Here is a 12,517-nt window from a genome sequence, read left to right on the forward strand (position 1 = left end):
TGTAAAACACCTGGTGCATTGGATATATGCAGGTAAATTTTCTATTTTTTATAGTCTTAGCATCTTCTTCATAGTTACATATGTGATACTACTGATTTTACCTGTATAGGCCATCATTTAACCTTTCCAGCAGATAACATTGTCTTATTGATATGATAGCATCCATCAAATATCGATGCTTCAGTGCATTTTATGTGCTTGTATGGTGTGTACTACAGAAAACTCCGTTGTATTATTGTAATGTTTTCACCTTGCTCATATACGCACAAGTTAAGTTTTCTATATGTAGTTTAGTCAGTTACTGTAAGTGACACTTCAGTGATTATATAAGAAGTACAAGAAGAGTCTTTATTTATTGTAATAGCCCAAATGGACTGTGAGGATATATATTTCAATTAATTGGCAGATAGCAAAATACACAAGATGGCAAAATCTTCTATAATATACAATATACCAAGAAACATAATAAGAAAGGAAATTACACATTAGTGTAGCTGCAGATCAATGCAAAATGATGTAAGCAAGTTAGTTGCCAAATATCTCCATAGGGAGAAAAAGATATCTACAATGTTAGAGGTATTAATATGAAGAGAAAATCAAAGTTATGTAATTCACATTCATATTGATGGCGAGATTAGTTAAATTATTTACAAGTTATACTTGTATAGACAGTGAGTTGGCCAATCCCACTGGTAACATTTATTAGAATTTAGTCTCCACAATACAAGAATTAATAGTGACATTCCAATACTCTACTACTATACCTGTATGGGTGGCTACCTGCGACCATGGGCAAGACCCCACTGATGACCACTCTACATGTGTGGCTTCTCTGGTTGTCAATCCATGAAGACATATCTGACTTGCATATTATGGACAGAACTCAATGGAGGCACTACTGGGGGGGTACTAAAGGGGAAGGCATAGCATTGAGGGACAAGGACATTATCAGTTGGCATGCTTGTGTTTAACAACACATTGCTGGTGAGTGAGATAGAGAGCAAATAAACAATCTCATTTACCATCTGTCGTATCAGAATTAAGGATTCTCTACGTGATCGGTATCCTGTATCCCATCCCTACCTTCAGAACTGAACAATGCCCTGTTAATCAAGATGGCCCTGTTCCATCATGACTGGACCCTGCCAAATACCTCTGATAGTAATGGGTCACAATTACGATATATCACATTTGTCAACCACCAGAAGGAGCTTTGTCCAGTTCCACGAAGCCAGGTTATGCAGGCACTCTCATGGATCAGTCTAACCAGCATAGTGCCACTAAGCACACCCTGTGTATGATGCTCAGCTCAGTGCCTCAGTATCCACGAGGTGTCACTTAACTTTGTTCTCAAGCCTTTGCCAATCAAGGGAGTCTGTACTTAGCAACAGCTTGGAAGTCACAATATCTAACTCCCAATATGGTTTCCTTGGGGCCAATTTTGAAAATCTTGTTTTCACTACTCCTCCTGTGCAGATAATCATATCCACATGGAGTTCTAAATTGTAAGACTTATTATGATGTCTCATTGGCTTAAATGAAAATGGTGCTTATCTGACACCCTATAAGGCCATCATTCCTACACCTGAGATTTTCACTTTAAGACTTCTTACGACATTTAGTTGGTCCTACATGAACATGTTGCCCCTTGGACATAAGGTGAGACTTCATAACATCTATAGTATTTGCATAACCTCACATTTTTTTGGTACCCTCCTACCGATTTTAAAAACAAAAAGCATCAAGGATATAAAAATGCACAAAACATAGTCATTTCATTCATTGATTTATAATTTGTAACCTGATTGCTGCCAAGGGGTTCCCAAAACTGTTGACTTATTGGCATTTCAATGCAAATGGAGGCTCCCAATATAAACAAGCAAACAGACTGCTTGCTGCCCATTACCGGTTTCTAGAATAATCTATTTCAATAAAAACTGTCACCTACATCCATTGTGATATTTATATTTACAGTGTCTGGTTTTAATATTTCTTAAACAAATGAAACAAATAAATAGGAGGAACTCTGTATACATGTGTTCAAAGAAAAGTAAATCCAAAATTTATGGAATTATTTAGATTTTCTAACACAGCGAACAACATCACTACTTCAGCATAGACTAGCCCAACCAATATGACAGACCCTGTTGCTAAAGAAATTCCCTTTTGATCCAAATCCCAACAAGTAGACAGTGTTTGTGACTCCCTGATGACCTTCAGGTTGGAACTTATAAATCAATGAATGAAATGACTAAGTTTTGTGCATTTGTTATATCCTTGATGCCTTCTGATTTTAAAATTGGTATGGGGGCACAAACAGACAAGATGGTGTAAGAATTCTATAGTTAGGTATGGTGCTTGTCACATTTAAAATATGGCCACCATGATAGTCATATTGAAAATGTTGTCGGACTTCTAATATGGTCACTGTGGTAGTCATATTGAAAATATTGTTAAAGCTACTTTTCATGAGCTGTAATTTTATTCTGGATTCATATGCACAAAGGTTTTTGACCAAGTGAATTTAATGACTGCTACGGTGGCCTAATGGTTAGAGCATTCAACCCTGGATGCAGGAGATATTGGGTTTGAACCCTGACCAAGTCATACCAAAGACTTCTAATGGTACTAACATTAAGAGGTTAGTGTTAGGACTGGTCAGCCTGGTGTCAGGATAATATGACTGGGTGGACATCATGCTATATGCCTGCGGCATGATGCCCCAGTGCTAGACATCACTATAAACTGCCACACAGCAGACATCGTAGTGATGTGACTGGAAAGTTGTTAAAACTACTTAAAAAGTCTAAATCACACACAGATCACACAGTTTGAAATTGATTTCATATCCATTTATAAGCATATTTTCATTTTGAATATATTTCTTTTTTTTCATCGGTTTGCATTTGTGTGATCTGTTTCTCAAAAGTTCATTTTGTATTTCATTTTGTTTTAAATTTGAATTTCATTTGTATGCATTTTACATTTCATTTCATTTGTTTGCATTTCGCATTTCATTGGCACACTTTTCAAATTTATTTTGTACACATTTTGCATTTTGTTTAAGTTCATTCTGCATTTCTTTTTTATTTCACCTGTAAAATGACCGTTTCCAGGGTTTGTACAACAAGGAGAGTGTCAGCCACTGCCTGATAGCTTGCTAATAGCAACTTGTAGTAAGGACTATAGGTTATGGCAAATCACTCCACAGATCACTGACCTGCATATGAGAATTTTAATAATTGTCTATGTTACAAATTATGAATAAAATTTGATGAATAGGTCAGGCAATCTAGTTTGTTAAGTGCATGTACTTGAGTATACCAATTAGAATAGATTTCCAAGACATGTGATTTGCTTATGCTTACCATGGATAAAAGTGCACGTATTGATTACATTTATGTCAGCAGATTAAGTTAAACACAAATTTCTAAACTAACAGGAGAAAGTGATATTTTTGTTTGGATAATTGATCATACATGTATTTGATTAGATAAAGGATAAATTCTGTATGATGGAAACTCGAAGTGATTTGCTGTGTTTCAACAGTGCTGATGGTTCAGAAATTTGATAGTGGAGTCCAACTGTAAGCTGCACAGACACACATCTTCCATCACGTTAGTGGACTTAACTTACACTGTATATGCTTGCTTATAAGTTTAGTCCAACTGCGAACTGCATAGACCCAGATCTGCCACTGCATAATGCACTGTCAGGTCTGGGTCTGTGAGTTTGTTAGGAGTAATCAGAATTTAAGATAACTAAATTTTAATAACTTTGATTCCAGTATCAGTTTCTATAGCCATGTATCAGTATGGCGTGATGAAATGGAGCTATCTTAATGCATTTTTTGATCTTGGTTGGTGAAATTTTATGAGAAATTTTGGACAGCTTAGCAGTCCTATGTTACATATATATTGCTGTTTCTTGGTTGTTTGTTTTTTCGTTTTTGTTTCAGTCTTTAAAACAAAATGGACAGAGATAACTTTCACTAATGATCTATTCATTGCATGTTGTCCGACTTGCTACCATCTAATAACTTTGTAAACAGCAACTTGATGTGATTTTCATCTTTTCATGGTAAAACTTGACCGACATTAAGCTGCATCTATATTAAAGTGGCCAAGTCGATACTTCCACAGGGATGGGTATCAGGTGTAAATTTGACTGCCAGTATTTCATAAAATACAAGTTTACAAGACCTTGAAGAAGAGCGTTGATTCAAGCAACTTGCTGTTCTTCTCCTGTTAACATAAAAATTAATTGACTAGTTACTTAAAGAATCTCAAAGAAAGCGTCGCAATCACATATTGTTCAAAGTTGTAATATTTGTGTTTTTTGTGGTTGTAATTGTTAATTGTTGAAACAATCAGAAATATCCACCTATGTTTGGGTTAACATATTTATGGTTATTCATTGTTGTACAAGATTCAGTGTAAATATTTTTTTTCCTGCCGAAATGTGGAATGCGTAATTTTTGGGGTATACATCTATTATGTACATCAGTTTTCTGCAGGGGCCCCTGGTGACCAAGTTATCTAATTTACTTGAATTTACAGATAACTCACATATCTTCTGTTCATGTCAGTTTTCGTCATGACTTGGCCATTGTGGGTATGTGGAAAAGCTTGTCCATGTCTTCCATATGCCATATATGGTATCTGTCACATATGTCAAATCATGTCCGGAGGGCAACAAACATTAGAGACCAGAACCATACTTTATGGATATTTTGGGATAAAGAAGAAACGTTTTGATATGGGTTGAAAAGAGCAATAGTCAAGGTCATAGACTGAAAGAAAAAAGGGGTTTGTACACAATAATTTGGTTCTGTATCACATGCTTAGATGAAACTTTGTGGATGGCTTGTGCCTGGAGTAATTACAAATGTTGATTTTGAGGTCAGAAATCAAGGTCATTGGCTGAAAAATGAAAAATGGTTTCAGCACGAAAGCATTAATTCTCACTCATATGCCTTCATTATACTTTGTGGATGGCTTACACTTTGGATAAGAAAGAAGCCATGCTAAGGTCATGATAAGTATAATAAGAAAAAATTATTTTCAGTACAGAAAGTATAGTTCTGGACTGCATTACTTGACCAAAGGTAAAGGATATTGAGGTCCATTGGTCACCAATGTTCATAGTCCACCTAGTGCATACCTACTTATTTATGACTGTTAAGCATGTAGTGTACCATTCATGTCTCTCTTGCCTACACTATTTTAGAACTGAAAAGAATTCAGAATTTTTTCTGTATTCATGAATGTCCTTCATGTAGAATTTTAACTCATTTAATTATTTTGCAGACTGAATTCATGTTTTTTTCTTAACATAAATTCCAAAATTTTCTCTCAGATACTCCTTGCAAAAGCATAGTAATTTGTTAACATTCTTATTTTGTTCATGAAAAAGCTGGAAAGTTATTGGAGTTATTTAAATATTCATTCAGTAAATGACCGCTATGGTGGCCTAGTGGTTAGAGCGTCTGCCTTGGATGCAGGAGGCTGTGGGTTCGATCCCCAGCTGAGTCATATCAAAGACTTTAAAAAATGGTACTAACAGCTGCCTCCCTTGGTGCTCAGCATTAAGAAGTTAGTGTTAGGACTGGTCGGCCTGGTGTCAGGATAATGTCACTGGGTGGGACATCGTGCTACATGTCTGTGGCATGATGCCCCATGCTAGACATCACTGTAAACTGCCACACTGCAGACATCATAGCTATATAAGTGAATAATTGTTAAAGCTATGTTAAAAATCCAAATCACACATACACACACATTCAGTAAATGAGTATACCGTAATACATTTATTTATGTGAAGGATATTTTGCCCATGAACAGTTATATCAGTTGTTATGTACTTCCATTTACACATGTTTATAATATTGTTAACACAAGATGTTGTAAAAAAAAATCCTTCTTAAACAATTGTGATATTTCTGCATGATCAGCCTCTGATATCCAATGTAGAAATGTGATATCCAATGTAGAAATGTGATATCCAATGTAGAAATGTGATATCAAATGTAGAAATGGTTAAATACAACTTGGTCATAACTTACCATGGCTTTTTTCCTTTGTCAGACTGTGCAGAACCTTTGTGCTTATTGATGCCACAACTGGTGTCACCCGTGTGGACAACATAGGGTTGGATATGGTGGAGGAATTTGGCATACCCTATGTTGTGAGTAAAATATGAACATTTCTACTACAACTTGTCATCTGATTAAAATGATTGGGACCCTTCCTTTAATGAATAGTTTCATTTTGTTTTGTCCTTAATGGTTTAATAGCTTCTATTTGATACTAATTTCATATTTCTTATTTCTTGGCACAACACAATCACTTCTGTGCTGAGGTGATGCAAAACACTACTATATACAAACAGACATTAATCTGAGAAGAGATAGTAATCATTAAAGGTGGTAATAGTTTGAATTATCTAGTATGTTTCATGTTGTGTCAAATATAAACATCAGTAGGTTTAATACCAGAAATGTGTATTCCTCTTGCCTATTCACAGTAGAAATGTCAGTTTTTGCCCAGAAAAAATTGAATATGGAGTGCTGTTTCTTACCAAAAATGCCCATGAAATAGTCAGAAAGATTCCTGAAGAAAAAAAATTGGTTCAGTCTTAATCAAGATCCTGATGGGCACTTACTGCCATGTTTCCTTAAATAAATAGTGTTGCAGATTTCTTGCTTCCAGAGTTATATTTTTTCCTGCAGCATAATAAAAACAATTATTGCAGGATATACATGAAGTATAATTTCTTGGAAAATTGTCACTAAGACCTACATAGGTGGATTTTTTTATATTTTTAAAACATCAGTCATTTCTACACAAAGTATATAATTTTGAAGGGCTTCTTGTCAAAACATAAAACAGCCCTTTTCTTAAATACTTTCTTCATACCAGCATATGCAGTTAAGCAGAGTTAACATTTTTATTCTGTAAATTATGAGTTACATGCGAATGTATATAAATTTCTATAGTTGTGCTTGTTTCTGTTGTTGTTCATGTTTTGGGTTTAATACTGTTTCTTTGCACAAGATAGGCTATACATGGCAGTCAGTATAATTGATGGAAGAAGAACCTGGGAATACCTCATTAAGAACTATCAATCCATGGGGAGGTACATGCAGCTTTCTCACATACTACATTGGCTGAGCCGAGGACTCAAGCCCACATGGACAGAAATGAGATGACAGTGGTCGATAAAGGCGTGTGCTGCCACCTAGGGCCCTCTGCTTGTTTCTATTGATGCATCCTGAGGTTTAGTTTGTGGTAAAGTCTCAATGTAGAAAACGCTTTTGATTTTAAAAAATGCAAATTTTGCTAAACCAGATTATTTGTTACTTCTGTTTAGTAAGATCATTACATTAACCTTGCTTGTCAGTAGCTTCTCGTGGGTCGGTGGTTCTTTCCGGGGTTTTCCCGGGTTCTTCCTCCACCATTAATACTGGCCGCCATGTATAGCCTATCGTGTGCTGAAAAATGGCGTTAAGCCCCAAAACAACAACAACAACAACAACAACATTAACCTTGAATTCTTTTACATTTTATCCAGGAGAAACACCTCAAAAATAGACCTGTAAATTTTGTATTTAAAAAGTGTGGCAACCTTGGTTATTGCCATCTGTAAAATTTATAATCTTTCTTTAAAACAAGGGTGGGAACAATAATCCTTACATGCAAAATCATTTGTTTAAATTGCCTGTGGCAAAAATAGTGTTCACTTTGCATTGAAGCTCTTGTCCAGTATGCATACCATGTCTGCAGTAATATGCCCTATGTCTTTGTGTGTTTCATGTACAAATTTGGCCACAGGATTAATTAATTCAGCTTCTTTTATCCACGATAAGCAATTTGTATCAGGAATATTGAAAGTGAAATTACACATAGACCAGAAGGCATCCAAGGAAATTCTGACATGGCACAATATTAAATTTAACACTAATTTAGCCACTGGTATAATTTAGTAATTCTGACATAGCACAATATTAAATTTAACACTAATTTAGCCACTGGTGTAATTTAGTAATTCTGACATAGCACAATATTAAATTCAACACTAATTTAGCCACTGGTGTAATTTAGTTTCTTTTATCCATGGTAAGCAACAACTAAACCAGTCTATTGCAAGTGAAATTTCATACCTGGACTGGTTGTATGAGTGGCAATTCTGACATGGCTCAGGTGGGTTGCAGATTCTGGTATTAATTGTATGTTATCTAGTAGACAATATACAGTTCTGACTTGTGTCTTGTTGTAGCTCTTTGCTTGATTCATCATACATGAGTATTACTTTTTCTTTCCCTCAGCTTACAGATGACATTTCTTCTAGTGGATGGCAAGATAGGAATGACACCACTGGATGTGAAATATTTTGAAAAATTTGAAGGGTTCAACATTCACTTCTGTGTAGGTTTGGTTTTCAATTATTTGTTTTGGGTTGGGTGATAACTTTGAAATAAATGTTAAATCCATCTTTTAGTGTGAAATGTGTCTTGTATAGGTACTGTGTTAGAATCATGTTTTTTGTTTATTCAAACGTTTGATCAATAAGTATCTTACTATAAAAAAAATTCATTTCATCAGCTCTTGTCAAATTAATGCAGTTTTTTTTCTTTCTTTTCAACTTGGTATCTAACAGAGTAGTTTTAGAGAAATTATAGTTATGTAATCATTCATAAAAATATATTCAGGGTACATTATGAAGTATTACTTATTGCTCCTGTTTATAGTGTATAGTAATAGTTTATATTGTAACTTGTATTTTCTAAAATATTACATATTGTATATATTCTGTTTTAAGCCCATTCCAACTGCAAACTTGACAGATCCAAATCTGCTATAGCATAATACACTAACAGATCTATGTATAGTCAGTTTGTTGTAACTAATCAGTAAAACAAATAGCATAGACCCTGATCTAAGTTGTTTTAATTTGAAACTTATACATGAGTATATGTAGTTAATATTTGTTCTCTACAATCCACCTTTTGATATGTTCAGCATTGAAATACAGATGATAAGGAAAATAGTTCCAGCTGTAGATAAAGTTCTTAAAACATTGGGGAAATATTCATTATTACATTGTTTTTTGAAAATACATTTTGCTTTACTTGTACATGTCAACTAACCTGAAGTTTATATGGTTTGTTGGTTGGTTTTTATTGGTTGTTGTTGTTGTGGGGTTTAACGCCATTTTTCAGCACACGATAGGCTATACATGGCAGTCAGTATTAATGGTGGAGGAAGAACTGGGGAAAACCCCGGAAAGAACCACCGACCCATGAGAAGCTACTGGCAAGCTTTCTCACATACCCACATTGGCCAAATCCGAGACTCGAACCTAGTAGACAGGTGAAATGACAGTGATCCGTAATAGATAGCGCTTTAGACCACTCGGCCACTCAGGGCTCCTGTTATAAATAGTGTACCTGCTTTCAAGTACCATGGTATAATTTATATATATATACTTTCTTACAGAATAAGTTTGAATCAGTTATAAATAGTGTACCTGCTTTCCAGTACCATGGTGTAATTTATATACATATACTTTCTTACAGATTAAGTTTGAATTAGTTACAAATAGTGTACCTGGTTCCAATTACCATGGTGTAATTTATATACATATACTTTCTTACAGGTTGTTATGACTAAGATTGACAAAGTCGTTCAGTCTTTACTTGTGAAGAACCTTATGTCAGTCATCAGACACAGAGAAAAATCTAGCTTTTGTTTTCCGCAGCCATTTTTATGTAGGTATGTATAATGGTCTACATAAAGGAATTTTATGTATGTATGTGTGTCTACATACAGGAATTTTATGTAGGTATGTATAATGTTTTAAATATAGGATTTTTATGTAGGTATGTATAATATTTTACATATAGGATTTTTATGTAGGTATGTATAATATTTTACATATAGGATTTTTATGTAGGTATGTATAATATTTTACATACAGGATTGTTATATAGGTACGTATGTTTTACATATATGATTTTTATATAGGTATGTATACTATTTTACATATAGGATTTTTATGTAGGTATGTATAATATTTTACATACAGGATTGTTATATAGGTACGTATGTTTTACATATGATTTTTATATAGGTATGTATAATATTTTACATATAGGATTTTTATATAGGTATGTATAATATTTTACAAATAGGATTTCTATGTAGGTATGTATATTATTTTACATATAGGATTTTTATGTAGGTATGTATAATGGTCTTCATACAGGATTGTTATGTAGGTAGATATTATAGTCTACAAACGGGTACTTCAGATATCACCATAGCAAGTCTCAAGTTATTTTGTAAACTTTACTTTGTTAATTTATCCATGGATTGTGTTTCTGTAGATTTGTCCTTTGTCCATCGTGCACTTTCTGTTCACAATGCTATTGACAAAAAAAAGCTGAACAGAATTGGATCAAGTTTTAAAGAAAGCAACCTGGCATGAAGCTCTTTCAAATGATATCAGTCAACTATCAAATATGGCTGTGTTACTAAAAATAGAAATTTTAAGTTAGTTCTTACAAGCAGCTCAACTGAATTTGACCAAATTTGACAGTGTTCTGGAATGATGGGTTTTCACATTTGTTCAAATGATGCCAATCTACCTTAATAAATGACATTTCATTATACTAAAAGTAGATATTGTTTTAATGACTTCTTAAAATTCACTAGTCAGCTTTTGAGAGAAAGCAGCCTGGTATATATGACTCTCAGTTTGCACAAATGATGTTGATCTGCCATTATATATGGCTGCCATTACTAAGAATACAAAAACTTAAAATCTGCTTATTCAGAAACACCAATCAGCAGAATTTGACCAAATTGGACAGAAATCATCATGGCTTGAAGGTCTTTTCAGATTTGTTGAAATGACCATTCCAGATAAAATACATCCACAGTTACTGAAACTAGAACTGCTTTTAATGGACTTCATTGCAAACAGCATTTAACAGAGTTTGAGAAAGCAGAAAACATCCTGGCGTCGATGGCTTTCAGATTTATACAAATGATGCCAACCCACAACCAAATATGGTCAGTGTTAATGAAAATAGAAAATCTTCAGAACAACTCTTCTGAAAGCCTGCTTTTACCAGTTTGGCCAAATTTGACCAAATATATCCTAGAATATTGCCTTTTACATTTTTGCACAGGGCCTCTTGATTTGGCAATTAGGCAGATGCTGGGCCGCTTTTTTTGTTTTGCTTTTAGTCTGGAGGAATCACTGAAAATTTGCATTTTACAAAATGTTTGTGAATGTCTGACCAGAATTTATTGTGAAATAGAAAAAGTCAATAAAAATTTGAATTCCTGAGTATTGCTTGTTTTTTAAGGTCATAATCCAGTTTTACATTTGGCTTTTTTTTTGTGTACTAGTAGTATATGCCATCTTGGTTTTTTTGTCAGTGTATCAGTGGTGTATACCATATTAGATTTTGTTGTTGTTTGTATCAATAGTATATACCATATTGATTGGATTGTTTTTAATTTCAGCTCAGTTACAGGAGATGGCGTGGCTCTATTGCAGGCATTTATTGCCTACGTTACCGGCAATGTACAGATAAAAGGGCTTTGATTATATGATCTGTGTTACCAGTAACTGCAAATGGGAAATTGCCTGCAACTTGACTATATGTATCTGGATTCTGGATTCAGTCAATAAAATGTGATCTGTTTCAAGCTGAGGAAGACTAATTAAAAACTAAAATGTGATGTTTACAATGAAACCAAATCAAATAAACTTTCATATATTAAAAATATGTCCTTCATTTTGTTTTTACCTTCTAAAGTAGTTCAGCTTGTTTTTGATGCACTTGTCCCATGTTGTATAATGTTTATGTTGAAAGCAGAATTTTGTTTATAAAAATTACCTTTCATTGTGGTCTACCAAATTTATTGGAATTTGTGGTTGCTATTAGCAACAAACTGAAAGACTGAACAAACATCTTTTAATAAAACCTGAGGACCCTTCCATATGCCATGAATTTAGGTACTGACAAAAAGATAATTTTTGGCAAAACCAAAGTAATAAGCAAATAAAAGAATACATTGTAATTAAGCATTCTTTAGTTGAGGTCATTATGGCATGATGGCCTTTGAAAAATTTATACAAAATTATGCCAATCTACCTTTAAAATGGATGTGATTATAAAACAAAAGAACCTTTATGATATAATGTCAAAAGTCACACAACAGAATTTGACAGAAAACATTTTGATACAATGCCTTGCAGATTTATACAAATATTAGCCATAAAAATGGTTGCTATTGCTCTAAAAAATATCATCTTAGCAGGTGAAATCTTTAACTCAGATATTGACAAGATACATGAATGGTTCAAATATTGGCTGGTTACACTTACTCTTGATAAGACTATTAATGTTGATGTCAGGAAAATGGAACCATAACCACCATCCTATATTATACATTGCCAAAACAAACTTCATGAGGTTACCACATTTATTTGGGCATAATAC

The 12,517-nt window shown here is 34.0% G+C and overlaps 1 protein-coding gene across 5 annotated transcripts in view; it reads left to right on the forward strand.

The window, feature by feature from the left end:
- Window positions 1-11,798, forward strand: part of LOC149797053 (GTP-binding protein 8-like) — a 31,405-nt gene extending 19,607 nt beyond the window's left edge. For 3 of the 5 annotated variants that reach the window (XM_089961721.1, XM_089961724.1, XM_089961722.1), the window contains exons 5-7: window positions 6,087-6,186; window positions 9,658-9,773; window positions 11,535-11,798. In XM_089961721.1, coding sequence (XP_089817847.1) covers window positions 6,087-6,186; window positions 9,658-9,773; window positions 11,535-11,616 — 298 coding nt within the window. In that variant the 3' untranslated portion in view covers window positions 11,617-11,798. Of the gene's footprint in view, window positions 1-6,086; window positions 6,187-8,326; window positions 8,427-9,657; window positions 9,774-11,534 lie in introns of those variants that run through there. The other 2 variants (XM_089961725.1, XM_089961726.1) reach the window with 2 other exon arrangements.
- The last annotated feature ends 719 nt before the right edge of the window (window positions 11,799-12,517 follow it).

The sequence above is a fragment of the Sinohyriopsis cumingii genome, chromosome 6, assembly GCF_028554795.1.
Source record: "Sinohyriopsis cumingii isolate HCF-2022 chromosome 6, ASM2855479v2, whole genome shotgun sequence".
Lineage (NCBI taxonomy): Eukaryota > Metazoa > Mollusca > Bivalvia > Unionida > Unionidae > Sinohyriopsis > Sinohyriopsis cumingii.